Source organism: Gaeumannomyces tritici (assembly GCF_000145635.1).
Source record: "Gaeumannomyces tritici R3-111a-1 unplaced genomic scaffold supercont2.5, whole genome shotgun sequence".
Classification (NCBI taxonomy): domain Eukaryota; kingdom Fungi; phylum Ascomycota; class Sordariomycetes; order Magnaporthales; family Magnaporthaceae; genus Gaeumannomyces; species Gaeumannomyces tritici.
The window spans coordinates 2,431,466-2,456,731 of NW_008804549.1; the positions used below are offsets into that span (position 1 = coordinate 2,431,466).

Consider the following 25,266-nt stretch of genomic DNA (forward strand, 5'->3'; position numbering starts at 1 on the left):
GTCCAGACAGCAAAACGCGAGTGCAATCTCACCACACAATGCGCGCCAAAGATATTATCACACTACTCCTGGCCTTGACCTCCACGGTCGGGGCCCTGGAGCAGGCGAGCCTAACTGTCACCTCGACCAAGGCAGCTTCCCTCACGGTGACGCCTGACAACACCACCTCCCGCCTTCCGAACACCCTATCCACCGGTACCAAAGCGCCCGTCAAGCCAACCGGCGTGCCGGGGAAGGTGGAGTACAAACCCCCCACCACCGCGGCGGAGTGTCGCAACGGTGTATGCCTGAATTGTTGCTGGATCTGGAGCTGGGTTACATTTGGCTTCAGCTGCCGTAAGTCCATCCCCTCCATTTGCACCCGACACTCGCCGAACGTCCATACGGTCCACATTTGCCAACACTTCTTCTCTAGTCGCTTGCCTCCGCGCCGTCGGTTGCCCCCTCAGTTAGGCTACTCGAGGAGGCACCATACTCTTTCCGTTGCCGCTGCCGGTAGGGCACAGGGGCTCCACGGCCGAAGACTGGCCGAACAGAGGGCAGACGGGGAGGTTGGGGGGAAACGCGGGGGTGGTGGAAAAGGTGGTCGTCGGGGATATGCGTAGGAGGGAAAGTCAGATTGTATGCTTCATGACGATATTCCAGCTCCCCGGAAATCATAATGAAATCCATGCTGGCACGCGCGAAGCCACAGAAAAAAAAAAAGGGGGGGGTTTTTTTTTCAAATTTTTTTTTTCAAATGCGTAGGGTTGCTGAGGAACTGGGCGGGATATCCTCGTCGCCGGTGCCCCACGACGTGCTCTCCACTGGGCCCAGCACCAGCTCCAAGACGCCCCCCTCGGCGAAGAAGCCGTGCGTGATCCAGCTCCGGCTATAAGGGGCGCCGTTGAGCGTCGCGCGCTGCACGTAGATGTTTTCGTACCCGGCGTCCAGGCCGACGGCCCGCACCGTCGCCGTCCTGCCCGTGACGGCGCTGGTGACGTTGACCTCGGGGAAGAAGGGCGGCGTGATCAGGTACACGTCCTGGCCGCCGACGGGGTACAGCCCCATCATGGCGAGGGTGCTGAAGGCGCCCATGGCGCCGCTGTCGTCGTTGCCGGGGATGCCGGACACGGTGTCGTTGAACTGCGAGGGTATGTAGCGGTGCGCGTGCTCGGCACTCAGCCCCGGCCGCCCCGCGTAGTGGAACAGGTACACGAGCAGGAAGGCCTGCTCGTCGCCTAGGTACAACAGGTCGGGCGTCTTGTGGAAGTACTCGAGCCGCCGGACAAAGGCCTCGGGCCCGCCCATGGCCTTGATGAGGGTCGCCATGTCGTGCGGGGCGGCGAGGAAGGTGTAGAGCCAGCTGCCGCCCTCGTACGTCTCGTGGCCGTTGCTGTTGAGGTAGCACGAGGTGAAGTTTTGGATGGGCTGGCAGAGGCTCGGGTCCTGGAACCCAAAGGTGCCGTTGAGGTACTTTGGCTGGAGCCAGCCCATCCAGCCGCTGTCTATGAGGCCGAGGGAGGTGTTTAGGATCGAGGTCTGGTCTGGCTTGAAGAGGTTGAGCCAGTTGTTGGATCTTTGATGGTAGATTTCGGCATCCTCAGGCTTGTTCGTCAGGCCGGCCATGAGAGCGATGCAAAAGTCGTTGTATCCGTACTCAACGGTGCGCGAGATGGAGCGAGTAAACAGTCCGACGCCGTGGGGATCGAAGTCATCGGCGGGGATGTATCCCAGTGTCTTCCAGCTCTTGAGGCCGCCTCGGCCCTCGACGGTCCACACAGGAGGCTGTACTTTTTTCGCGAGAAAAGCGTCAGCCGTCAGTACACATCATAAAAAGCCAGGGGTTGCTGAGCAGGAACAGGGGCAATACCTTCAGCGTCCTTGACAATGGCTTCATAGGCAGTCGCCCAGTCAATGCCCCCGCCAAGGCCTTGTCTTTTGACGAACGCGTCAACGATAACAACGTCCGCATTGCTGCCGCCCTGTGTGTATCCCTTGCAGAAGCTCATACGACAGTCCGGGAGGTAGCCCTCGTGTCGGTAAGTATCCAACAGCGACCTGATCATCAGTGTCTGGCTATGTGGGTCAAGGATCGTGATCAGCGGGTGGACGCTCCGGAAGGAGTCCCAAATGCAATAATACGAGTCGTAGTCTGCAGAGATATTAGCTGTGTGGGTTGATGCAAGCGATACGGGAGCTGCATGATCAAGACTTACACGGTTCCGTGCTTTGCCAGAGCGGATTTTCGCCTGCCGCCGTGTTAGTTTCGAGTCCTATCTCTGTTGAGAAGCTGATTTTGCATACCCGTGTAATCTTGCGGTGAGATCAGCGACCGGTAAACGCCAGACCAGAATACAGTCTGGAGAGACTTGTCGACGTTTCCGCTATCGATAGCGATGACTCCAAGTTTTTGACGCCATGCAGCCTGTGCTGCCAACAAAGTTGCGTTGAAGTCAAAATTGGGTATTTCTCGCTCCGCGTTGCTGCAAGCTTGAGCCACACTAATGAACGACACGCCGACCCTGACAAGGATTTGGTCGTTGGCGGGCGCCTGGAACTGGACCCAGGCCCCAGCTGGAACCGGCGGGGAGCTGACACCATCGGGGTATATCTGCAAACTTTTTGGGTCGTTTCCAGCCCTGTTGTTCATGAAGACGCCAGTATCTTGGAGCGCTGCACCACTGAAGTCTGCGCAAAAATGCGTAGTATATGTGCCGACGCCAAACGAAGGATTGAAGGTCCCGTTGCCGGTGATTCGGCCGGTAGAGGGATCGACGCTGATGGAGGCATTGCTCCGCGACCCGGGAAGATCGGTCAAGTCAGCCAGGATAAGTGGTTTGTAAGGTAGGTCCGGGGCTGGCTGCGCGCCTGTGCTCATGTTCTTGGCCTGCCCGGGAAATGTGAACCGGTAAAGGGCGGTGCGGTTGGAAACGGTCATCTCGGCGTGGATAGACGTGTTGAGAGAAACTGCAAAGTATCCTGGGCTCGCCTTGACCGTGCTGTTGATTTTCTGGCTAGCCCTGAGGGCTTTGGGAAAGTAGCACCTGTTCAGGTCGTCGCCGGCGCACCCAGTCTGTGGAAAGATGGGGAAGTTCCCCAAGCTCGTTCCCTTGAATAAGCGTTAGCATTGCCGAGACGAGCCTTGGTGCCCATTTGCGGCCATGGCAACATACCCCTCCGGTCCCAGAATCATGCAAATGACTGAAGCCGGTGACTGGCATCTAGCTGTCAGTGTGGGCATACTAGGTTGCGTGGCTGCTATAGGTTGAAAAAGAACGCAAGCCAACGGAATACGAAGCTTGGTATGGTGCCTCACTCAAGTTATCCCCCGTCGAGTAGCCACCTGCAGATGGTCAGCGGGTGTTCAAATTCACAGCTTCCTATACACATTTTCATTTACTTGCCTTGGTTCTCGTTGTCGACGTCAGCTACTGCCTTGGCCATACCAAACGGCAGCGTCGCTCCGGGGAACACATGGCCTTCAGAGAGTCAGCTTGATGAGCCTCACACGACCAAAAAACGGTATTGAGGGAGACAACCTCCGTTTGTCGTTCCAATCAAGGGGTCGATGTAGTCAAATACGTCGAAGCCAGGCTCGGAGGATTGACCAGAAACCACTTGTACGACAAGTGTGGCCAAGGCCAGTAGCAGGGACATGATTTGATTTGGCCTGTGTGGTATTTTCCCGAAAAGCAGGAGTAAAAGTACCAGGTTGGAGGAAGGCAGGGGGCCAGCGAATTTGCTCAAAGATCCTTTTTATATGGAAGTAGGGAGTGGAGGCTATGAAGGATGCAACGTTCTCTGTTCTCCGCAGCCCCCATGTCACACACAACGTCACCTGCTCCCTCGCGCGGGGGTTGGACCAAGTTATCCGTCTCGCGGGGTGTATACCCTGCCGGTCTAGAACAAAGGCTGTACGAGCAAAAGACTAGCCGGATACTAACTAGAGACGAAGGTGAGGCTAATGCCGGAGGCAGCGGCCAGCTGAGATACTATTCACCAGTCGCATGGCTAAAAGTGGGAATCCACAGGCCGCAAGTAAGTAAACATTGCTACTGACAACCTGGTAGCACCCAATAGCTATCCCATGCTAATAAGCAGTCCGAAAGATATAATGCAGTCTGAACCGCATCCATAGCAGGACGATGCGGGACGACAAGGGATGAATTCGTGGAGTCGAGATTCCGAGTCAGGAAGGTTCGTGAGCAGGCGATGGTATTAGCCGCCGGGGAGGCGTTCTAGTCCGCATGAATTCAGTGGGTTGCATTGTATATTGAGGGGAAAGTCGCAGAATGATGTCGGCTCCTTCACAGCAAACTCATGATGCGTGTGCCGTTGTCGGCCCAGCAAGCCACATGCAGGGCCTTGTGGGTCTACCCTATATACCCCACATTGAGATCCCTGTCGGTCTTATCTTATCATCCTCATCTTTTTTTTCTTTTTGCCTTTTTTTCTTCCTCTGGACGATTGTCGGCGTTGAGAAGACTCCGAAGCCGCCCCGCCCAGCAAACTCAGACCTGTACACCAGCCACAATGTCTGCAGGGACGAAACACAGCCGCTCCGACGGCGACCGCGAGAGCGAACCGCTAGCCAAGAAGGCCAAGACCGACCCTGTTGCCCACAATGGTGACGAAAGCGAGGAGCCGACTGTAACAAAGGAGAAGCGGAAGAAGGACAAGAAGGAGAAGAAGGAAAAGAAAGACAAAGAAGCAAAGAAGGGAAAGAAGGAGAGGAAACGAAAGGACAAGGAGGAGAAGAAGCGCGCCGAGGGTCAGTCGGAAGACACAGAGCCCACCGTCGCGGCCGCAGAGGAGAGCACCCCCGCCGACGCGACTCCAGAGGTTGAGGAGCCGGTGGTGGAGGAGGAGGCAGCTACAAAGACCAAGGAGAAGAAGGAGAAGAAGGAGAAAAAGGACAAGAAAGAAAAGAAGGATAAGAAGAGCAAGAGGGAAAAGAAGGCGAAGGAGTCCGCAGACGATGCCGACAGCAGCGAGAGCCCCGCCAACGGGGTCGCGAACGGCGCAACGACCGGGGCCGCGAACGGCGTCGTCGCGCGCGACTCGACCTACGTCTACAAGCAGACCGACGCCTTGACAGCGCTGCCCGAGTCCGAGGTCAAGGACTTCATGGACACTCAGCAGGTTGCCGTTTCAGAGCCCTCGTCGACGACCACACATCGTCCGATCCTCAAGTTCGACCAGCTGCCCGCCTCTCCGCTCATTGCCAAGGCGCCCTTCGCCGGCTTCAGCGTCCCGACCCCGATCCAGTCCGCCTCGTGGCCATACTCGCTCTCGGGCCGCGACGTCGTCGGCATCGCCGAGACCGGCTCCGGCAAGACCCTCGCCTTTTCCGTGCCCTGCGTCGAGGCCCTCAAGTCCCTCCCGGCCGACGCCCGCCCCAGGCCGTCCAAGGGCGGCAGGGTCTCGGCCAGCGCGCTCGCCGTCGTCGTCTCGCCGACCCGCGAGCTCGCCATGCAGACGCACGCCGCGCTGGCCAAGCTCGCCGCGCTCGTCGGCCTCTCGGCCGTCTGCCTGTTTGGCGGCGCGCCCAAAGAGGACCAGCGCGCGCTGCTGCGCAAGGGCGCCGACATCATCGTCGCCACGCCGGGCCGCCTCAAGGACTTCCTGTCGGACGCCACGGTCGACCTCTCGGCCGTGCGCTTCGTCGTGCTCGACGAGGCCGACCGCATGCTCGACAAGGGCTTCGAGGACGACGTCAAGCTAATCCTGGGCCTGTGCCCGGAGCGCGGCCGCCGCCAGACGCTCATGTTCACCGCCACCTGGCCCGCCAGCGTCCGCGGCCTGGCCGAGACCTTCATGGTCGACCCCGTCAAGATCACCATCGGCGGCAAGACGCGCGCGGGCGCCGACGGCGAGGAGGGCAGCGGCAACGGCGTCGTCGAGCTGCAGGCCAACTCGCGCATCTCGCAGACCGTCGAGGTCGTCAGCCCCTGGGACAAGGAGAACAGGCTCGTGCAGCTGCTGGCCGAGGCCCAGAGGGGCAAGTGCAAGAACGACCGCATCCTCGTCTTTTGCCTGTACAAAAAGGAGGCCGTGCGCGTCGAGAACCACCTCCAGCGCAAGGGCATCAATGTCGCCAGCATTCACGGCGACCTGAAGCAGGAGCAGCGGACCCGGAGCCTGGAGGCCTTCAAGGCCGGCACGACGACCGTCCTGGTGGCTACCGACGTCGCCGCTCGCGGTCTGGATATTCCCGAGGTCAAGTTGGTAATCAACGTCACGGTGAGCTTCTGGCAGTTTGGGCGGTTCCAACCTCTTTTGAAAATCTCGTTGCTAATTGTGCTATCAATTTCCTCCAGTTCCCCCTGACCATCGAGGACTACGTCCACCGCATTGGCCGGACTGGTCGTGCCGGAAAGCTCGGCCAGGCCATCACTCTCTTCACCGAGCACGACAAGGCGCACTCGGGCAGTCTCGTCAACGTCCTCAAGGGTGCCAACCAGCCGGTACCCGAGGAGCTGCTCAAGTTTGGAACGACTGTCAAGAGGAAGGGCCACGACACCTACGGCGCCTTTTTCAAGGACGTCGACATGAGCCAGAAGGGCAAGAAGATAACGTTTGACTGAGCATAACTCGTGTGTTCACTCTATGGGTATATGGGAATTGAATCATCTAACGTTGGGACTCGGGGCTTCATGATTGAGCAAAGCAAAAGTTTTATGTTGTTTTTTTTCTTTCCGCTTCTTGAAACCTGTCCCTTTACTTGTTGGTGGCCTTTTGCCGCCGTCCCCTTGCTGTCTCGAAGCATCGCAGCAGAAACTGCCGCTCGCCGATTGCCCTACACAGCGTTCGTTAGACTAGGGGTTTCTAGACTTGATTGTTCGAGGATAGACATAATCGAGGGGTCGATAGAAATGCGAGAAAGACAGAAAGAACAAGACTTACACCAGTGCGATAAACACAATGGCTACGCCAGCAACCTTGACAAGCTCGATCATTATCTGCTTGGCGGCGAGACCGGGCAGAGGGGAGCCGCCGACAACAGCACGAGCAGCCTGGTTGGCGACGGCCGCGGCCCCGATCGTGAGGGCGCTGGGGCGGACCTCGGCCAGGTCAAACTTTACGCCGGCCCTCGCAAAGTAGCGGGAGATGAAGCCGGCGCACCAGACGATGCGGCAGGCCATGTTGATGGAGTTTGCGACGACGAGGCCCTTGGCGCCCCAGGCGAGGACGCGCAGGAAGACGAAGCCGGCGGCGCCAAAGGCGAGCGAGAAGGCGCCCATCCAGGCGCTCTGCAGGCGAACCTCGGCCTCGGTGGCCACCGAGGCCACGAAGGACTCGGCGACGCCGTTGGCGGCTAACAGCGGCACGTAGAGCGCGTAGGCGGCTAGCACGGCGCCGGCGCCTGACGCGGCCCACCGCGGGCCGGCCACCAGGCCGACGAGCAGGGGCGCCGCCGTGGGGCCCAGGGCCACGACGACGACTGAGAAGATTGAGTAGAGCTTGAGGAGGACGGTGAGGTCGGCGCTGGCCTTGTGGGCGGCCGCTTTGTCCTTCTCCTTCTCCTCGTTGCCGGTGGTCTTGTCGGTAGCACCAGGGCCCTGTTGTGACAGGAGGCGGCTGAAGTACGAGCGGCTGCTCTCCTCGATGGGCTGGAAGACAAGACGAGCCACAAGGCCGCCGTAGTTGTTTGCAAGTGCGTAGACGCCCTGCGCCGTGGGGGTCGAGAGGGCAGTGACGAGGAGGGTGTCTCCCTGCGTCAAGAGGTGCTTGAACAGACTCTGCGCGATCATGCTCCGTGCCAGGTACAGCGTGGGCCGGTAGAAGAACGACATGGCATATGGCGAAGAGGATGACGAGGAGGAAGCGGCGGCCAGTTTCTTTGGCAGCAGCGAGAAGCCCTCCTTGCCGGCGAGCACGGCGCCGTACCAGCCGTAGACAGCCAGCAGCACGAGGCCGTAGCTGAGCTGGCCGAGCGCGAAAGGGAGAACGCCGGCCTCTACCCGAAGCCGGGAGGCGACCACGGCAGAGCCTAGCGTGACGACGCAGCGCGCAAAGGTCGCGGTGGACTCGGCGGTGGCGCGGGCGCCGAACTGCAGCCGAGTCTGCATCACGACGAAGGCCGGCTCCGAGAGCAGCTCCACCATGGCCGCGATCGCGTAGATGGAGAAGGACGGGAGCAGGAACGGCGTCGACGCCATGGTGTCGCCGTCGATCGAGCCCAAGTACAAGACGCCCAGCAGGGCGGCCGAGACGAGACCGAGGAGGATGGAGATGTACGACAGGTTCACCACGGCCTGCGTGGTCCGGGCGCGCGCGGTGTCTGCCGCCGCCGGAGACCTGGGGCCCGGGCCGGCGGTAGCGGTGGCCGCATTATCCTTGGCGGCGCCGGTCTTGGCATCGCCCTCGTGTGCGTGATCGGCACGGTCCTGCGCGTCCCCCTGGCGCTGTATGGCCACGCGGAGGCTCTCTCTCGCGAAGAAAAGGACAGAGAGGTAGTAGACCTCGAGCTGGGTCGACACGCCCAGGAGCTGGGCCGTCAGGAAGCGCAGCAGGAGCTGGTTGGCGACAAAGGTGATGGCGCGCGAGGCGACCTGCAGCAGGATCAGGAGCGACGCGCCGCGCAGCGCGCCCGAGGCGGCCGGGCTGCCGAGGGGGGTTGCTTCCTTTTCGCTAGCCATCGTCGTAGCCCGTTCCCGCGGACAAAGAGTGTGGTTGAAAGAAGGGGCTGGGAGAGATGGAGAGAACGTCAACGTGTGAAGTTCTCACCCGCTCGCACAGTTGGCGGGGCACTTGTGGCCCACAACTGAACAGCGTGTCTGGTGCGCTGTGGCTGACCACTAGGCTGTCGGTTGGTGACCCGCTCCAGCTGTCTGGTACAGCTTGAGCCACCTAATGTGTGGCCATTCAATTTCCATGTTCAATAATATCAAAACTCCTAGCCATGAACAGGACATAGCCCGGGCACAGCATAGCCGCAGAATGCACACATCAATCCAGGATTCCCCCTACACGTTACACAGGCGAGCGATAAATCCCGGTGTGGGAGCTAGACTCCTATCTGGACAAAATCGCAAACATAAGCCCACCACCGAGGCCAGGGCCCTCTTGTCGCCTGGAAATACCGAGCCCTTGCATCTCGGCCCGCCTTCTTGGCTACATCTGATCTCCTCCATTTCCAGCAAGCCGACGTCTTTCTCTCTCTTGAAGGTGTAGATTTCATGTAAGCACTAGGTAGCGAATGCACCTTTGGGATTCCACCTAGCAGCATGCCCATTCGCTCAGAGGAGCAGAAGGATCGATGCCTATGAATTAGAGCAGATTCCCGTGATGCGCTGATAACGCAGATCATCTCAGCTACTGACAATCTCAGCGAAACACATGTGCTGGGAGAAGCACGCGGCCGGCCTGAGCTAACTGCCTTGGCCGTCAACTTGGCCATGTCCACTGAGATTGCCATCCCTGCCCAGGTTCGACAGCCACAAGTAAACCTCCCACCAATCACCCGCCGTTTTGTCACTTGTGCTCGGACTAGCCCCGGACTTCCAGCACCAGCAAGCGCTGTGGCTCCCGCCCGCGTCTCCCTTTGGATGGCGGATTTCGGAGCCAATTTGGTTTCCTGTAGAATCGGATCTATTTTATTCTCTGTTCCTCTTCCCTTTCCCACTTTCTATTACCTGCCGGCGCGCCGCTTGGCATCTGTGCCATCAGTTGCGCGTTGTATCTGTCAAGCGTTCCCTAGTGTCCAACCAAGAAGGATAGGAGAAACTTATCCGTGCTCTACCTGAGCGCGTCAGGTGCATTTTGACACGCACAATATATCGACGACGCTAGCATGCCCCGCGGTGAGCAAACCCGCCCTTGCTACCGCCTCGGTGCTCGCCGTCCCCTCGGGCTCTGCTGCCGGACCGGCCTCGCGCAGAACGGCCAGAATGGCGTGTGGTACCTGTACCCGCCCGAGGGCGGCCTGACGCTGTATTCGCTCGACACGGTCAACGTCTCGTACATCTCGCCCTTTGGCTCACCGAACATGTTCACATTTTGCGACAATGGGAACAAACTTAGTGAGGCCTAGCCTTTGTTTATCACCATCTCAGTGGAGTCCCCATGCTAACAGCACAGTCCGCATCCAGCCGGCAGGGCCCAAAAATAGGTCGGTCCTGGTGTACCTCAACTTCACAAGCTCCACCCCCTGCTACTTCAACCTGCGACCTGGGATGGAGGCTGGCTTTAGTGCGAACAGTCCCAAGTTCAGCCTCTCCTCCACCCCGCGTTCCGTCATGACAACCGTTGGTGCCGCTCTACCGGCCAACCCAACCTCTTCGCCGAGCTCGAGCTCGAGCTCGAGTTCAGAGACCACAGCCAGCAGCTCCAAGGGGACGTCGACCGCAAACCCAGACACGCCGCTGCCCGTAGATGCCCCCTCGGAATCGCTCAGCACTCGTGCCCCGGCTGGAATCGGCATCGGCGCCGCCATCGGGGGCACCGGATTGCTGGCCGTCGCCTTCTTCCTCGGTCGGCGCTGGCGGGCGAGGGGCGAAGCTCCTGGGCCGGCCACGGAACAAATTGTGTTCAGAGAGGAAGCGAAGGGCTACGGGGTGACGAGACGAGTTGGAGTCCATACTCGAGCGCACCCATGACCGGCAAGAACCCACCACTGCGGGAGCTCGAGGCCACCCCAACGGAAATGTGTGCCATGTCGCCACCGACCGAGATGCCCGGCTACGTGCCCCCACTGGAGATGCCTGCATCACATGGGCATCGGCCCCAATGAAAGGCATAGATCGATGTTTATCACGCTAGAATTACATCGAAAATACCCATATCCTCACCGGATGCAAACCGTTGCTTCTACATTTCCTACTTTCACAAGCCAGGCTGGTATCGAACAGATTCTGCAATGGTGGTTTAATTAAAAGTATCCATAAAGATATAAAAACATTTCCTTGTTATGTGTACACATATTTAACAGTATCGAGGGCTCGATGAAGCTAAGCAGTATAAATCGCTTTAAGCAATACTTATCACTTCAGCGCAATGGTTACTAGAAGTTGCGTTTGTAGCAAGCCGCATGGTTTGGGTTTTTAAGAGCGAATTTCCTAAGCTGCGCTACCATTTTGAATACACCACAATATTTTGCTTCTTTCAAAAGCAATAAGAATTTAAAGTAGTATATTATTTCAAACCAGTGATACAAAGCTAATGTGTTGCCGTTTCAAGACCAACAAACATGACTTTGCAAAAGTGTAATGCGAATTGGACATTCCGAGCTTAGTTGTATTTTAGATTTCCGGATTTCGATATGTTAATTCTTTTTTCGTTTAATACCGGTGACCGGGCACTAACCCCACCCATGCCCTGTAAACCTTTCTTGCTCCGTAACCTGCAGATCATACCCACGTGCACATGTTCGCGTAGCGATTAACTTTAGCTTTATTGTGTTTTTTTGGCCAAACGGAAATCTCTCCGCCCAACAGCTGCACGACGAAAACCGTCCTACCCAAGAAATCCTTGTTGCGGGAAAGCTGTTGGACACAATGTGGGGCTAATGGGGCGGGACAAGCCTTTCTCCTTTTTTGTAAGCCTGCCACTTGTTGCGAAGTCGGGCACTTCGTAAAAATGAGAGGAAGCGGTCACACCGCTCCCGCGGGCCTTTGTCTGAACTCAAAATTAACGGAGCAACTGGACGTGAATCCCGGCTCCCACATGAGATCTCGCTCCACCAACCGAGAGCGTCTGTAATTATATCCACCGCATTCATAAAGTGAAAACCACTAATCTGGAGTGATTAGGCCATTTGCTGCCAGAACATGTGTCAAACTTGCGCTGGTGTTATAAAAAGTCATCTACGTGTCACTTGACGGGTCGGTGGTTGAAGCGCTTCCGGACTTATAGTTGTCTGAAATTGCTCGGACTGAGTATTGTCCTACCAAACCTCCCTCGAACTAGATCTTTCTTCTGCTCTTCTTTCTTTTGATTTTCTTGAACAACAGCAAGCAGTGGCATGGCGCTAGTCCAGCGCAAACGTGAGGTGAGCCCCCTCGAAACGCTCTTTCAGATTTGGGCCTACAAAGAATTCATCCTGCTTTGTTTGGCTTGAAACAAAGAGAAATCATCGACCCGCCCATGTCATTCCTTTCGCTCCGACTTCACTGTACCCGTCACTCGACTGTGATTCGCCCTCTACACATATATACATGGCCGTCGACTCCTCTGCGGCGACTGAAGACCGACTCAACCACACTCTTACTACCTGGAGGCCAGTATTCGTTGCCAGATTGATCTGAATAGATGACCGACCGCAAATACTCAGCGCAGTAGTTACAGGTAATTACAAAAAGAGCGATGTCGCTTCCCGGAAGCACCGAGCCCGCCCCCAAGGGAGGCCGAACGACAACGATGGCACTGTCGCCATGGAACCAAGCCGGGCCTCGGAGCTACTTCAGCACGGCCCACTGCCACCCATTGGACAACAGCAAGTCCGGCGAAGCCATCAAAAAAATCCGAGAGTCCCTGGACATACTCGTGATCGCCCGACCAGACGCCGCGGGCCGCATCTCGTTGGTCCAGAGCCCGACACAGAAGGGCACTATGGCCCTCACTATGGACCTCGACAACGACAGCATCCCCTTGGACGTTCTGCACGAGGAGGACACCTTTGGCCAAACATACGGAGAGCTGAAAGCCAAGGGCTTCCCTCCCTCGGCCTTTGTCCACCCGCGATTTTGGTACGACGGAGAGCTCCACAACGAGGACACGACCTTGCCCACATTTAGGGTCCTGGCGGTCGTCATCGAGGGCGGACTTATACTGTCCTACCACTTGCACCACGCGGTATTCGACGGCTGCTGTATGAAGACCATCTTCGAGTGCCTCGGGTCGATCGCCCGAGGCAAGGTGCCGGCGGCCACCAGGCCCAGCCAGGACACGTCTTTTATCCCGTACGACCCGATCGAGACGGACGAGGACCTCGCGCGCCTCGATCCCGCCAAGTTCCCCGACCTGGATCTCCCGGAGTTCCTGGACCTGCCGAGAGAGACCCGGGGGCCACAGGCGGCCGACTTCGATCTCCAAGGCACCGGCAGGCTGTTCAGGTTCCGCAACGACAAGCTCCGGGAGCTCCAGGCGCTCATCAAGGCCAGCGACGAGACGGGGAGGACCAGCGTGCCTACGAGCTACATGTGCTTGGCCGCCCTGACGTGGTCGCACGTCTGCAAGGCCCGCTCGGCGGCCGAGGTCCTCAAGTACCGCGGCACCACCCCGGCCTCGGCCCACCTCGCGGCGCCGCCACCCCCGAGCATGAAAATACCTGTGAACTGGAGGGGACGCGGGCTGTTCGGGAAAAGGGAGGAGGAGGCCGACTACTTCGGCAACGCGACGTACGGCGCGCTCGCCACGACCGACTCGGCGGCGCAGCTGTTCGGCGCCTGCGGTAACCCGTCGGCCCTGGCCGCCGTGGTGCGCAAGATCGAGGCAGCCGCCGAGACGCAGACGGGCAGGGACGACGTGCAGGTGCGCACGGCGCTGTACGCGAGTGTCAGGGACGTGTCGCGGGTCGCCTGGAGCATCGACCCGCTGGACGCCGGAAACACCGTAGTCAACACGTGGCGGTACCTCGGCGGCGCCGACGTGCGCTGGACCAGCGTTCCTGGCCTGCTGGACGAGAGGCCCGAGGCGGTCCGCCGGTCCATGGGGGCGTGGTGGGTCACGGGCTACAACATGATTTTGCCCGCCCGCTCCGGCTCGGAACACCAGGAGCTACTGGTCATGCTGCCGACGACGGCGGCGATGGAGGCGCTGTGCGGCGACGAGGAGTGGATGGAGTGGGTGGACGAGGTCCTGGAGTGAATAGACCTCGTTCTGGAGGCTACGAGGCTTGGCCTTTGGTAAAGGTAAGGAATCACTATAGATGGTGATGGGGTAATAGCATCAGGCATTCTTGGGGGCGGGATGGTCACATCCAGGCGTACACGGGTAATACTTTTAGAAAAAACACACGCGTTAACAATCATAGAACCATGTCAAAAATGCGGCGAGAGATGTCTGGAATCGGTGACAGGTCTTTTCTTTGTGCTGGAGTGTTGCATCTTCGGCGCGTGGGTGAATTTAACCCGCACATGGCAAGAAGGCAAGTGGAGAAAGTAACCGTGGCAGTTATAGCGGCTGGTGAGTGAAACAACTACTTTGCAGCGCAAAAAGTCGAGCCCCATGCTCGTGCTGACTGGGCACGATACGAATCGTGACAAAGGCTGGCCTGCCTCAAGACCTTGTGGGAAGATGGTCTTCAGGTTACGGCATGAGCTGTGGTCTTGCTCGGAAAATCCGACGTACACGACAGCCCTGTCTCGTGAGTCTTTACCACTGCCTCAGCCGGTGGATCGAACATCCACCCGTCTGGCGTAGGTGCGGCAGTGGCTGACCTGAATACTCTTACTGTAGGCACCGAGGCGAATATTAGCAAGTATACTTGCGGCTTTTCCGACTTCCCGATGCCTGGGAATGAGTGAGTCTGTGGCTTTGGGATAGTCTGGCGAGACAGGCCCAGATTCCAAGTTAACAAACCAATTCCAGAGTACCCGCCATCCATGATACTAAAAAACTTCTAGGAGTATATGGAAGACTATGTCAAGCACTTTGACCTCTACAAGGACATCGTCTTTGACGCAACGGTCACGCTTGTGGCCAGGAACGCGAACGATACCAAGCGGCGTGTCGAGTTCACAAAATCAGGGTCCCGTGGAGGTGCAGGAGTTTGGCAAGGCCGCGCTGTGCCATGGGTATCAGACCAAGGCCGTTCTCCAAGCCTGGCTTCACAAGGCAGCCGGCATGGGGATGGAAAATCTCAGCTGGGGCTGGAGGGGGCGGAAGTTCAGGCGACAAGGCCCCAAGATGTACCGCCTGACGTTCCTTATCATACGCTTCACTCCTTGACTTTGGGATCTTTACTCGCGCGGCTTCCGTGATGTGTACTAGGAGGATGATCGTATCAACCCCGTCACCTTTTCAAAGACCTGGCCGTTGCAGTTGACTCTTGCCACAGCCTGAGCTGGCCCATGGCAGCACAGGGCTCGAGAGCAAATTTCCAGCTGGCGGTGGTGGTTTAGGCGGGAGGAAGGAGTGATGGAGCCGAAGGCTCCTTCCGTTTCGGCGATTTCCAGCATATAAGAACCACCGTCTGCAGCCAGCAGCCGCACCTACATTTTCCTGCTCGACACCCATCTCTCGCTCATCCAGAAAAGCGACAATCCTCTTGAGCACGCGCATCAGCAAGCACACCCGTGTCACTCCCTCTGATCATACCCGCGATGCAGCTCGCCAAGCTTTTCGGCCCCATCCTTGTCGCCCTCGTCGGCGAGGCTCTGGGCGCGCCCGCGGATGTCGAGGCCTCTTCCGTCTCTTCTCAGGCGTCCCCTACCACCTTGATCAAGACTACGAGCACTGATATCGGTCCGCGCCCGAACCTGGTGTGCAAGCCTACCGGACCTGGCTACTGCACTCTGGAGATCTACTCGGCGCGCCCGCCCGTCGGCCGCGTCGTCGTCCTCTACGACTACAACTGCGACACCATGGTTAGTGGATCTGCTTGAAGTGGACTTCAAGCCATAGAGAATCGCTGACACTTCCCGGCTCACCACACGACAGGGCATCTGGCCTGCCGGCAGTGGCGTCCTCCCTGCCAACGGCGAGTGGTCTCTCCACTCCCGGCTCCCGTACTCGGTCGAGCTGAAGCTTCACGGCGATGACCTCGAGCCCCAGGGCGAAATCTGGTACAAGGGCCGCAAGACGGACATCAACGCGGGCTGGCGCTACAACTGCAACGACTTCAGCAACGACACCGAGTGCCTCCGCCTCGCTTTCAACTGCTCTTGAGCCATCTCGAAGAATCTTCCCCGAACTGTGCACTGGGGACATGTCAGCTAGCTGCCGATTTGGCCTGATGATCTCATTATCCCGCGAGTGGAAATTTTAGAGGGGAGAAGTCTTGGAGTCTGGATGAAAACGCAAGTCGAGGTGATTGGCGGGAAATAGTATGGCGTGGAGGATGGCGAGTCTTGGGCTCGGAGCAAGATTTTCACACCTTTTTGAGCCTGTCTACTGCTCATGGGGCAATCAAAATGCAGTCTGCGGCAATTATTAACTCTTAACGCGATGCCTTTTTCGAGAAAGCAAGATATGGTGAAGGGTAGAAGAATGAGCGAATGTCACAGTGATGGATGTGGCACCGGGAGAAGCCCACAGCTGACATAAGCATCATGCACCCCAAACTCTAGCAACCCACAGAAGCTCCAGCATCCAACAGCACCAGCCGCCAGTGGGTGGGTGCTCGCCTGATTTCAATGACAGAATTGAGGCGATTCAACCTCGCAACAAGCAGCGACACCCGCTAGCCTACCCATTACCTGCCGGTCTGATGAGTTGACAGACGGTCCACCGACATGCCGGGCCCGCGACCATTGCTGCCGGGCGTCGGTGCCCTGGACAATGTCTGCTGGAGGTGTTGCAGGCGCCGGCTGCCTGCCAGGCAAAGATTTCTAGCCCCTCTCTCGACCACAGCACGGCCAAGATCTGCGGCTGGTGGTGGTGCTCCCTCGGCCCCGGCGCAGTCGCCTCGGGTGAAGGGCGCATATTTCCTGTCCAACACGCTACTCGACAGATTCGGAGGCATCCAGTTCAGACCAAGGGCGCGCAACATGGGCGCGGCTGCTGTGACGTCGCGCCCACCAGCAAAACCCGCCAGCAACACCTTCAGCTCATCACCATACCCACGAGGCGCGGACGAGCCACCCCCGAGCGCCGCCTCCACTACGACCCATGACGTATTACCACATCGACGGCGACAGGCCGCGAAACGTGCCGCCGACCCCTCCACTTCCGCCACATCAGGCCCCGACAAGCCCTCCTCCTCCTCCTCCCCCGCCGACGCACCCCTCCCGCCCGATGCGTCCTCGATCCTAGCCGAGGCGGCGGCCAAGCAGCCAGCCGACTCGCTCCGGCGTAAGCTCTCGGCGCTGCTCTCGCTCTCCAAGCCGCGCCTCACCTTCCTCGTCGTCCTCTCAGCCATGGCGCCCTACGCCCTCTACCCCGTCCCCGCCTTCCTCTCGCCAGGCGCCGCCGAGGCCACGCTCCCGTCCCTCTCGCCGCTCACGCTGCTCTTCCTCACGACCGGCACAACACTCTGCTCCGCCGCCGCCAACGCCCTCAACATGCTCTACGAGCCGCGCACCGATGCCCTCATGAGCCGCACGCGCGCCCGCCCGCTCGTGCGCGGCCTCGTCTCCACCCGCGCCGCGGTCCTCTTCGCCGTCGGCTGCGCCGTCGCCGGCGTCGCGGCCCTGCACCTGGGCGTCAACCCGACGGTGGCCTTCCTGGGCGCGGCCAACATCGCGCTCTACGCGGGCGTCTACACGCCCATGAAGCGCCTCTCGGCCGCAAACACGTGGGTCGGCGCCGTCGTCGGCGGCATCCCGCCCTTGATGGGCTGGGCCGCCGCCGCGGGCGAGTCGGCCGTGGGCGACGGCTCCTGGCGCGAGCTCCTCCTGGCTCCCGACGGCTCCAGCGCCGGCGGCTGGCTCTTCGCCGCCCTCCTCTTCGCCTGGCAGTTCCCCCACTTCATGGCGCTGTCGTGGGGCGTGCGCGACGAGTACCGCACCGCCGGCCTGCGCATGCTCGCCTGGACGAATCCGGCCCGCAACGCCCGCGTCGCCCTCCGCTACGGCCTGCTCGGCTTCCTCCCCATCTGCGTCGGCCTCTGCGCCGTCGGCGTCACGGACTGGTCCTTCGCCGTCACGTCGCTGCCCGTCAACGTCTGGCTGGCGCGCGAGTCGGTCCGCTTCTGGCGCCTGCGCGGCGCCGGCGGCAGCGCCCGGGGCCTGTTCTGGGCCAGCGTCTGGCACCTGCCTGTCGTCATGGTGCTGGCGCTGCTGCAGAAGAAGGGCATGTGGGGCCGCGTCTGGCGGAGCCTCACGGGTGAGGGGGAGCTTGTTGGGGACGACGACGACGAGGGGTGGGAGTACGTCGAGGACGACGATGGCGGTGGGGCCAAGTGAGCCGATGTATCGCGAGAGGGGACCAAACGCGCGCATGCGCACACACAAAGTATCACCTCATCTCCGGTGCCCCATACCTACCTACCTACGTACGCATGTCAGCCTGATGGTCTTGGCGCCTCCTGCCGACGCTCTTTACCGATCGCGACCCTCTTCCCACGTTACCATGTTCAAAGAGCCGCCAGGGCGGCGTGTCGCTGAAGCGCGGTACTTGTGTAAAACAAATAGCAAAAGAAGTCAAAAAAAAAAATCCACTCATGTGTTCGAGCGAGGCGTTTCCCCCCGCGTGGGGCAAGCGCTTTTGGTGCAGCGGCGGCTTTCAAAGCTGGCTTCTTGGCGCGAGACAGAGACAACACACGGGGAACGCTTTGGAAGAGCACAAGACCCGCGCAGCAAGCGTGGGCGCTTGGAATCAGGGGCGGCTGGGGGAGAGAGAGAGCGCTTCTGTGGGGTCCAGCGCGTAAATTCGCCGACCACACACGCGCAAGATGGTACCTAGATGCAACAACAACCCCAGGATACACTGCAGCTTGCACCGATCCGTTGACCTGAAACTCGGGGAGATTTGGTCTAGTACTAAATTCTTTTTTTGAGTTCTCACCCGGTGGGTTGTACAGCCCTCGCTTCCTTCTCTGCTGCTCCTCTTTGTCGTGCATGATGGGTGTCAGACCAACAAGAGCTTGGGTCGACCTGTGGGCCATGGGCGAGGGCGCGCGCCTCGCATCAAAGCCCCAAAAGAAACAAAGAAACAGGTAATCTTGAATAGCCCCTGGAATGCACCCGTCGACTGTCAGTCAAACAGTGACAACTTGTCTAATTGCACGTGGTCCTCAAAGTACCAACTTCCCGTGTCTACTGAAACCCCGATCCGCGCAATTTGGGGGTGCATGCCGAGATGATGGATGCGGCGATGATTCTTTCTGTTACTTTATTTAGGCCCGCACCCGCCTCGGGGGAAACGCCACGACAGGCCCATTTGGGGACGAGCAATATGGGCATGAAAATCCCGAAGCCCGTTCCTGGAGGATCACTGCGAAACAGATGTTGAGTGGGATAAATGCGAGTGTAATCATGGGCTTCGTTTGTGAGCCCAAAATAGAATTTGTGCTGCTGTCTTCTCTATAGCTCAGCTTTTACTCGTATGTGTGAAATTGCAATGCGGCGAGCCGGCCCTCTCGTACTCGAGCAGAGAGTCTCGATCGGCATCTTTCGAGAGCAGACAGCCGTGTTTAGCTAATAGTACAAGCGTTTTGATCACGCCTGGGAATCCAAAAGATAATGTGTGGGTGAACAAACTGTGACAAGAAGAAAATAGACAACAAGAGCAACGCCTCCTCTGGGGAAAACACCTATTTCGCCGGAACTCCTTGACAATATTCGGGGTTTTCTCCCGAACCCGCCCAAGATAAAAAAAATAACTAAAGGCAAACCGGCACGAAGATGAAATCCAAGCAAAAACAGTTTGGAAAGCCAGATCCAGAGAAGTGGGGAGAAGCCAAGGCCAAGTGCAGTGAGCGTGTGTTCCTCAAAAGTAGCAGAACAATCGAGGGTGTGATTAGGCGCTGAATGCTTGTTATTCTGAGAGGATGGATGTGGAGGGTTGAAATGGGATGACAAAGGAAAGGGAGAAAAAGGAAAATCATTATGGTCATAAGTTTTGGCCAAAGTCCATGGGATGTAAAAAAGTAAGAAGGAAGCGTATGTGATGCGCCGTACCATGCATTCGATGGCTCTCTAGTCAAGTTGAGAAAGGAGATGCCGGGGTGGGAAATATGCAAGGTGAATAACCGGGGGGCCCGCCAGGAGGATAGGTGATAAGGAAACTTGGTCGGTATGTGATGACAAGTAGTGAGTGTGGGCGCAAGGGAATCGAGATGGGGTTGAATGCCGCTAGAGGGCATCATCTTGGAGGGCATCTTCGTAGTCGTTGCTCGGGTCCTGCGGGCACAGGGGCGGGTCCATGAGGTTGAGGCCCATCACTGGCGACCCCCCGAGCCCCGGCTGATCAGGTTGTTGATCCCCATGTCCACGCTGGGCAGACGGGCGCCGTGACCCAGGTAAGGGCTGGGGCTGTGGCTGCCCACGCTGCCGCCCCCCGCGTTGCCGTACCCGGCGGTCCCTGTGCTCGAGACGGAGTTGCTGTACCCGTGATGATGGTGCTGATGATGATGCGATGGCTGATGTTGATGGTGTCCCGTGTAGTAGCCGCCGGGGGCGGCCGCGTATCCGTTTCCCGAATGCGATGCTGGGCCGTAGGCGCTGCTGCCGGTGCTGCCCGGGCCGCTGCCAGCAGACGACGGTGATGAGAAGGGAAGTTCCTGCTCGTCGATCGGGGTCATTCCAATCCCGGAGACCGCGCCGTCTTCATCATACATGCCGTGGCCCCCGTCGGCCCTCTCGCGGCGGGTGGCGTGACGGGCCGCCGACTGTAGGTTCTTGATACCGTTCGACATGCACTATCAAGCGGAGAACAAGCTAGGATCAGCACATCTGCATGAAAAAAAATATGGCCAAGAGCTTTTTGGTGGGTAGGTACCTTTTGCTCGACAACATTCCACTTCTCGCCGGTAGCCTGGGCAAGCGGGGCCCAAATCTGCTTGCGCATGTTCATATACTCCCTAGCCAGGCGCTCCAGCTTGATGGTGTCCCAGTCGTCAGCGCCCTTGCGCTCCATGAGGCGCTCGTGGCGCTTGCGGCACGCGTTGGCAGTCTTGTTGGGGAAGTGGTTGGTCATGATGGTGCCCCAGTTGAGGCCTTGGGCGCGGGCCCTGATGAGGGCCTGGTCGTCCTCGGCAGTCCATGCGCCCGAGGACGCGCGGTGTTGTGTGGGTAGCGCGCTGGTGTAACCACCGCTGCTTGTCTGTATGGCGAGCGGCGGGGCCACGGCATACTGGTGGTCGTACGAGGCAACCGGCATGGAGGCCTGGCCGGTGGGCGTGGCCGAGAGGGGGTGTTCGTAATAACCGGTCGCCATGGCCTGACCCCGGGAACCGTAGAACTCCATCTGTTGGGTGTTGGTCGGGATGCTGCTGGGCATCTCAAGAGAGTCGGAGGCGTAGCGAGAGTGATTATGGCTGGAGCCGTGTGTGATATTGGGCATGCTAGACAAGCCTGGCTTGTCCTAAATATGCGTGGCGGTAAGTCAACGCTGGAGTGAACAGGTCTCGGTAGTCGAGGATTTGTTTGTTGTGTAAGCCGGGGGGAAAGGAGGATAGGTGAAGGAGCCCCGAGCAGTTCGTATCAAACGAATGGCTGGCCAGCAACGACAGACGCTGGGGAAAATACTGGTAGTAATATGAGAAGATAGGAGAGTCGAACCGAAGGAGAGCGGACAAGAAAGGAAAGTAACGAAAGTTGTATGTGACGATAAGGAAAATGTGGTTGGGGTATCTGATGTCTGGAAAGAGGACAAGACCCAGACGGCCATGAAGCGGCCGTCTGACTTTATAAAAGGAGATGCGAAGACAGAGTGGACCGGCCAAAAGTAGAAGCGGCAAGGCGCGTCGTAGAGCGAGAGACTCGACTGGGGCCTGGCGTTGCTGCGATGCAATGGCACAGCAGCAGGCTGGGCATGCAGCGAGGTACGTAGCCGTCAGGGAGGAGCAAGACCGGGTAAGGCAAAGGCTGCCGATCTGAAACATGGGTACATCAAGAGCTGGCTGGCGGCATGAAACCCACCCAGCTCGTGTGTCCGAAAGGGCAGATGGGACAGCCTTGGGCCGCTGATATTGGCTGGGTGGTTTCGGATGGCGTCTGTCTGAAGTTGGGCGGCTACGAGATGGCCAGCTGTGGGTCGCGCGAGCATGGTGTGGGAGGGCGGCTAGCCGTTCATGTGTGCGCGCCTTAGCGGCTCATCAAAACAGACAGCGCCCATCCGCCCACCCACAGCACCAGACGCATGATGATGGAGAAGAAGAAAAAAAAACGGAGATTACCCCTCGGATGCGGTCCAGAAACAGCCATCATCAGGCCAAGCGACTGCGCGATGGGATTAACAAAGACGACAGCGGCAAAGGGAAGAATTTTTCAAATGTGCATGCAGGCTGAGGTTGGACTACCACCTTTTCCTGTCCGCATCTTAGCGGCTTGGCATGTACAGCAAATTAACAGCACCAAAGAGTGAGATTGCCTCGAAGACTGTTCTGCACAGAGGGGAGTGAGCAGGTGCCTATTCGGTGAGCTCTCCATCAAACTTGACGGACGACCTCGAGGTATTCTGGGCTCGGGAAATGGCAGACGGGAGAGGGAAGGAGCCCCGAAATAGCCACAGGGGTTGGAGCTGGGGGCAAGGGGACAGCTGGGCGCCTATTCGGCAGCCTTGTGCAGCGGACGAAGCCTCGTCCGACTGGATGCTGGCTCCTCTGCTTTAGCAGCCGCTTTCGCATCGTACACAATGATGTAGCCAGGTATGATCCGTCCGGCTTCCGTCCTAAATCGAGACCAACCCGCCAGGGTACCAGGGTGCCAGGGGCCCTCTGCATGTAAGTAGCCAGGTTCGGCCGCCGGGTAGGAGGGGACGGGATATGTGCGTGGGAGTGGTGGTGGGGTGGGCGGCAGCAGCGCCAGGACAGCGGCAGCGTCAAGGGGGAACAAAAGATGGTCGGGCCGACATGGAGGAGCACGGGCTTTGTGTTCTGGCAGCGTGTCGCGGCAAACAAGCGACAAACGCAGCGTAACCGCGACTTGAAACAAGAAACAATCGCGGCTGGTCGTCCTGCCGGGCCGCGGGGGAGGAGGCAGAGCTGTTGGCAGGGGCAGAGAACAAACGCAACATGAACACACGGACCGATGAGCAAGGTGGGACTTGGTGGTGGACATGATCTCCTCCAGGGCTAGGCACATACGCCAACAGGCGGGAGTCAGGGCGCTTGTGGAGCGCGGCTGGCGGCAAACGACAGGGCTAGCCAGCGTATCGCGGGGGGTGGAGATGGCGCCAGACGGTATTCCCAGGCGAGGCGCGGGAGCAGAGGCCAGCCCGAGATGAAGGGGCAAGCAGCGAGGGCATGGTGCAAATAGACAGGTCAAATCTCCTCTGTCGAGTCTCCTCTGTCGAGCGTTGGGGTCGGCTCATGGTAGCAGTCGGTCAGCAGAGGCGAGGGCGGCGGCGGCCAGCAGCAACGGCCAGCAGCAACGGCGTGCTGCCCACACTCAGGTCGCGCGTGCGAAGCGATCATCCGCTGCAATGCAGACATGGATCTAGGGCTGGGGCTTGGTGCCGATGAACTGATGCTGGTCACGGTTCACCTGACCGAGAGGCTCGTTTGAGTGGCTGGATCCTCTTTGGGCTTTGGAGCTGATCTCGCTCACTGTGCTCGTGCCTGCCTCCGCTCGGCGTGGCTGGAACTCAAATTTCGGGTGCTAGTACAGTGCGAAGGCGAGTCATCCACAGGTCGAGGAATGGGCAAGTGCCATAGAAAAAAGAGGGAAGCGCCACACCACTACTTCAGGGCAGGAAATGACGATACATCCAAAACGCAGCAGCCAGAGGTGAGATGAGCCGCAAACGTTATTTGGAGAACCTGCCGCTTTTTGGGATTGGTGACCCAGCGGCAGTGCTCAACCGCGTCGTGTATATGGTTACGCAAAATGGAACAGCAGGAAAGCTCCGTGCGAGAAGAGGAAGGAGCCCGTTGCTATGCGCCAAAGTATCCATGTAAACTGGAGACTGGCGTTTACAGAGTCCAGGGCGGTTAAAATAAAACAAGAACCCCAGTCCAGACCCCACTCCAAGCATCCGTGGACCCTCCTGGCTGACCAAGTCCCCTATTTTGGGCGCCGGCTCACGTGCCTTTGCTCCCATTGGTTCTCCAGTAAAGCATACGACCCACTGAAGGAGCGCCTGCAGATGGCGCGATTGGCTTTGAGGGGCTTGCAGACAGGCATCGGAATAGCGCCCGCTTGGGGGATTTTGGGCATGGAGGAAATGAGCTTTGACGAACAGCGCGCCTCGACTTTGTGGAAACACCTCTTGTCGGTTTGGCCCAGTTATGGACTTTTTCCCGCCATTCCCACGCGGCCATTCGGCGGGCCTAGTCTCCTAGGAGCTTGGCCGTCAATCGGGTCTCCTCCGACGCATTTATCCACCTTAGCGCGATGTCTTGTCGCGACAGTAGACTAGACAGGGGCCATGGCTGGTCCTTCAATCCATCTATCTGCGTGGAGTTGGCGGAGCAGACTCCGAGACCAGGTCGTTGTCTGTAGCGATCGTGGGTTTAGGCATGTCTGCTGTTGACACTGAGCCTTATCTCAAGCCATGCACTCACGGGATATTAGTATATCGGTGCTTTTGTTTGCAAAACTAGTTCCCATCGCTTTAGGCCCGAATTGTTGTCGTGATGAGGGCTGGAGCGGCTGGTTATCGTTGAGCATGTGTGGCTAGTGGTTAAGCCCTCAGCCTCTTGGATGCGTAGATTTCGCTTGCGCCACCACTGCTAGACCCCCACGGCTCCAAGGGACAAGCATTGCTCAATCCCGACGGCTCGTTGGGCGGTCGGGAGTGGCTTGCCAAGATTGTGTCGGCACGGCAAATACTCTGTAATCAAGCTGCCCCATCACAATGACTAGTGCTCTTCAACGACGTCGATAGCTCTCGGGCTTGGAGAGCATTATCGCACCCAAAAGAGTGAGAGTCTGAGAGAGCCTGGCTCAAGGGCTGCACGAAGTCGTCGGGCCCAACAACCAAACAGTGGCGACCAGGCGCACTTTGTCTGCTGCGCTTCCCCCGCGCACATACCACTACTCCATGTGAACATACATGCAGCGCCTATCGGGAAAAGGGACGGATTCTTTATTCTATCTGTCGGTACCACTTGACCCCGAGCAGACAGCCGACGAGAAAAGGGCCGATGTCTGGACGCCACATACAAGCCTACCGGTTGCAGAACCAGAACGTTGGATGCCGTTTGCGGGGTCTGGGGACCAGCGGATTGGTGCTGAAAGCAACACGTCCAGGGTAGGCATTCAGGCTAAAGTTGGCCCATCCATGTGCTGCTCTCCAACCCGTCCATACGGCCGCCGGGATAATACGTCCCACTCGACACCCGTGGACTCTGCCGTGTTTAGCTCCTATGGAGCTCCATTAACTCCGATTTCCCCATATTTCGACCGGCATTTAGCCCCGTCAGCGCGCAGAGCGACGGCGTTTGTGTGAAGTATCGTCCTGTAGCCTATTTCTCCAGCCCGTTATTTTTTCAAAGAGGGCACTTCATATATCTGAAGTAGCAAGATCGGCCGCCAATGCCAAGAGCAGGCAAAGCCAAGATATCAGTCAGGCACA

At 58.5% G+C, this 25,266-nt stretch overlaps 11 protein-coding genes across 11 annotated transcripts; 7 read left to right on the forward strand and 4 right to left on the reverse strand.

Moving 5' to 3' along the window:
* Positions 1–38: 38 nt before the first annotated feature.
* On the forward strand, positions 39–605 carry GGTG_09809 (hypothetical protein; the record flags this gene model as incomplete). The annotated part of the gene is made up of 2 exons (XM_009227668.1): positions 39–336; positions 454–605. The coding sequence occupies 2 exons, from the start codon at positions 39–41 to the stop codon at positions 603–605; spliced, it is 450 nt and encodes a 149-aa protein (XP_009225932.1).
* Positions 606–735: 130 nt separating this feature from the next.
* GGTG_09810 (hypothetical protein) lies at positions 736–3,203 on the reverse strand (the record flags this gene model as incomplete). Its single annotated transcript, XM_009227669.1, has 5 exons — positions 736–1,772; positions 1,853–2,134; positions 2,199–2,231; positions 2,287–3,091; positions 3,156–3,203. 5 exons carry the CDS (start codon positions 3,201–3,203, stop codon positions 736–738), a joined length of 2,205 nt encoding a protein of 734 aa, XP_009225933.1.
* Positions 3,204–4,453: 1,250 nt separating this feature from the next.
* On the forward strand, positions 4,454–6,959 carry GGTG_09811 (hypothetical protein). Its single transcript, XM_009227670.1, has 2 exons — positions 4,454–6,225; positions 6,303–6,959. The coding sequence occupies exons 1-2, from the start codon at positions 4,516–4,518 to the stop codon at positions 6,567–6,569; spliced, it is 1,977 nt and encodes a 658-aa protein (XP_009225934.1). The 5' UTR covers positions 4,454–4,515; the 3' UTR covers positions 6,570–6,959.
* On the reverse strand, positions 6,465–8,739 carry GGTG_09812 (oligosaccharide translocation protein RFT1). Its single transcript, XM_009227671.1, has 2 exons — positions 6,889–8,739; positions 6,465–6,781 (listed from the first exon to the last, which is right to left on the reverse strand). Exons 1-2 carry the CDS (start codon positions 8,622–8,624, stop codon positions 6,703–6,705), a joined length of 1,815 nt encoding a protein of 604 aa, XP_009225935.1. The 5' UTR covers positions 8,625–8,739; the 3' UTR covers positions 6,465–6,702.
* A 129-nt stretch (positions 8,740–8,868) lies between these two features.
* On the forward strand, positions 8,869–10,717 carry GGTG_09813 (hypothetical protein; the record flags this gene model as incomplete). Its single annotated transcript, XM_009227672.1, has 4 exons — positions 8,869–9,166; positions 9,317–10,007; positions 10,066–10,511; positions 10,592–10,717. The coding sequence occupies exons 2-4, from the start codon at positions 9,779–9,781 to the stop codon at positions 10,715–10,717; spliced, it is 801 nt and encodes a 266-aa protein (XP_009225936.1). The 5' UTR covers positions 8,869–9,166; positions 9,317–9,778.
* Positions 10,718–10,987: 270 nt separating this feature from the next.
* On the reverse strand, positions 10,988–11,949 carry GGTG_09814 (hypothetical protein; the record flags this gene model as incomplete). Its single annotated transcript, XM_009227673.1, has 3 exons — positions 10,988–11,142; positions 11,444–11,527; positions 11,874–11,949. The coding sequence occupies 3 exons, from the start codon at positions 11,947–11,949 to the stop codon at positions 10,988–10,990; spliced, it is 315 nt and encodes a 104-aa protein (XP_009225937.1).
* Positions 11,950–12,288: 339 nt separating this feature from the next.
* Positions 12,289–13,791, forward strand: GGTG_09815 (hypothetical protein; the record flags this gene model as incomplete). The annotated part of the gene is made up of 1 exon (XM_009227674.1): positions 12,289–13,791. One exon carries the CDS (start codon positions 12,289–12,291, stop codon positions 13,789–13,791), a length of 1,503 nt encoding a protein of 500 aa, XP_009225938.1.
* A 429-nt stretch (positions 13,792–14,220) lies between these two features.
* GGTG_09816 (hypothetical protein) lies at positions 14,221–14,874 on the forward strand (the record flags this gene model as incomplete). The annotated part of the gene is made up of 3 exons (XM_009227675.1): positions 14,221–14,290; positions 14,383–14,446; positions 14,550–14,874. The coding sequence occupies 3 exons, from the start codon at positions 14,221–14,223 to the stop codon at positions 14,872–14,874; spliced, it is 459 nt and encodes a 152-aa protein (XP_009225939.1).
* Positions 14,875–15,248: 374 nt separating this feature from the next.
* On the forward strand, positions 15,249–15,813 carry GGTG_09817 (hypothetical protein; the record flags this gene model as incomplete). The annotated part of the gene is made up of 2 exons (XM_009227676.1): positions 15,249–15,512; positions 15,586–15,813. The coding sequence occupies 2 exons, from the start codon at positions 15,249–15,251 to the stop codon at positions 15,811–15,813; spliced, it is 492 nt and encodes a 163-aa protein (XP_009225940.1).
* A 455-nt stretch (positions 15,814–16,268) lies between these two features.
* Positions 16,269–19,104, forward strand: GGTG_09818 (protoheme IX farnesyltransferase). The gene has a single exon (XM_009227677.1). It carries the CDS (start codon positions 16,380–16,382, stop codon positions 17,988–17,990), a length of 1,611 nt encoding a protein of 536 aa, XP_009225941.1. The 5' UTR covers positions 16,269–16,379; the 3' UTR covers positions 17,991–19,104.
* On the reverse strand, positions 19,049–21,286 carry GGTG_09819 (hypothetical protein). Its single transcript, XM_009227678.1, has 2 exons — positions 20,527–21,286; positions 19,049–20,446 (listed from the first exon to the last, which is right to left on the reverse strand). The coding sequence occupies exons 1-2, from the start codon at positions 21,088–21,090 to the stop codon at positions 19,967–19,969; spliced, it is 1,044 nt and encodes a 347-aa protein (XP_009225942.1). The 5' UTR covers positions 21,091–21,286; the 3' UTR covers positions 19,049–19,966.
* Positions 21,287–25,266: the final 3,980 nt, after the last annotated feature.

Coding starts and splice junctions, on each gene's coding strand:
- GGTG_09819 (XM_009227678.1), bottom strand. CDS start 21,090: ATGCCCAATATCACACACGGCTCCAGCCATAATCACTCTCGCTACGCC. Junction 20,447..20,526: donor GGAATGTTGTCGAGCAAAAG/GTACCTACCCAC, acceptor TCCGCTTGATAG/TGCATGTCGAACGGTATCAA.
- GGTG_09812 (XM_009227671.1), bottom strand. CDS start 8,624: ATGGCTAGCGAAAAGGAAGCAACCCCCCTCGGCAGCCCGGCCGCCTCG. Junction 6,782..6,888: donor ATTGTGTTTATCGCACTGGT/GTAAGTCTTGTT, acceptor AACGCTGTGTAG/GGCAATCGGCGAGCGGCAGT.
- GGTG_09811 (XM_009227670.1), top strand. CDS start 4,516: ATGTCTGCAGGGACGAAACACAGCCGCTCCGACGGCGACCGCGAGAGC. Junction 6,226..6,302: donor AGTTGGTAATCAACGTCACG/GTGAGCTTCTGG, acceptor AATTTCCTCCAG/TTCCCCCTGACCATCGAGGA.
- GGTG_09818 (XM_009227677.1), top strand. CDS start 16,380: ATGCCGGGCCCGCGACCATTGCTGCCGGGCGTCGGTGCCCTGGACAAT.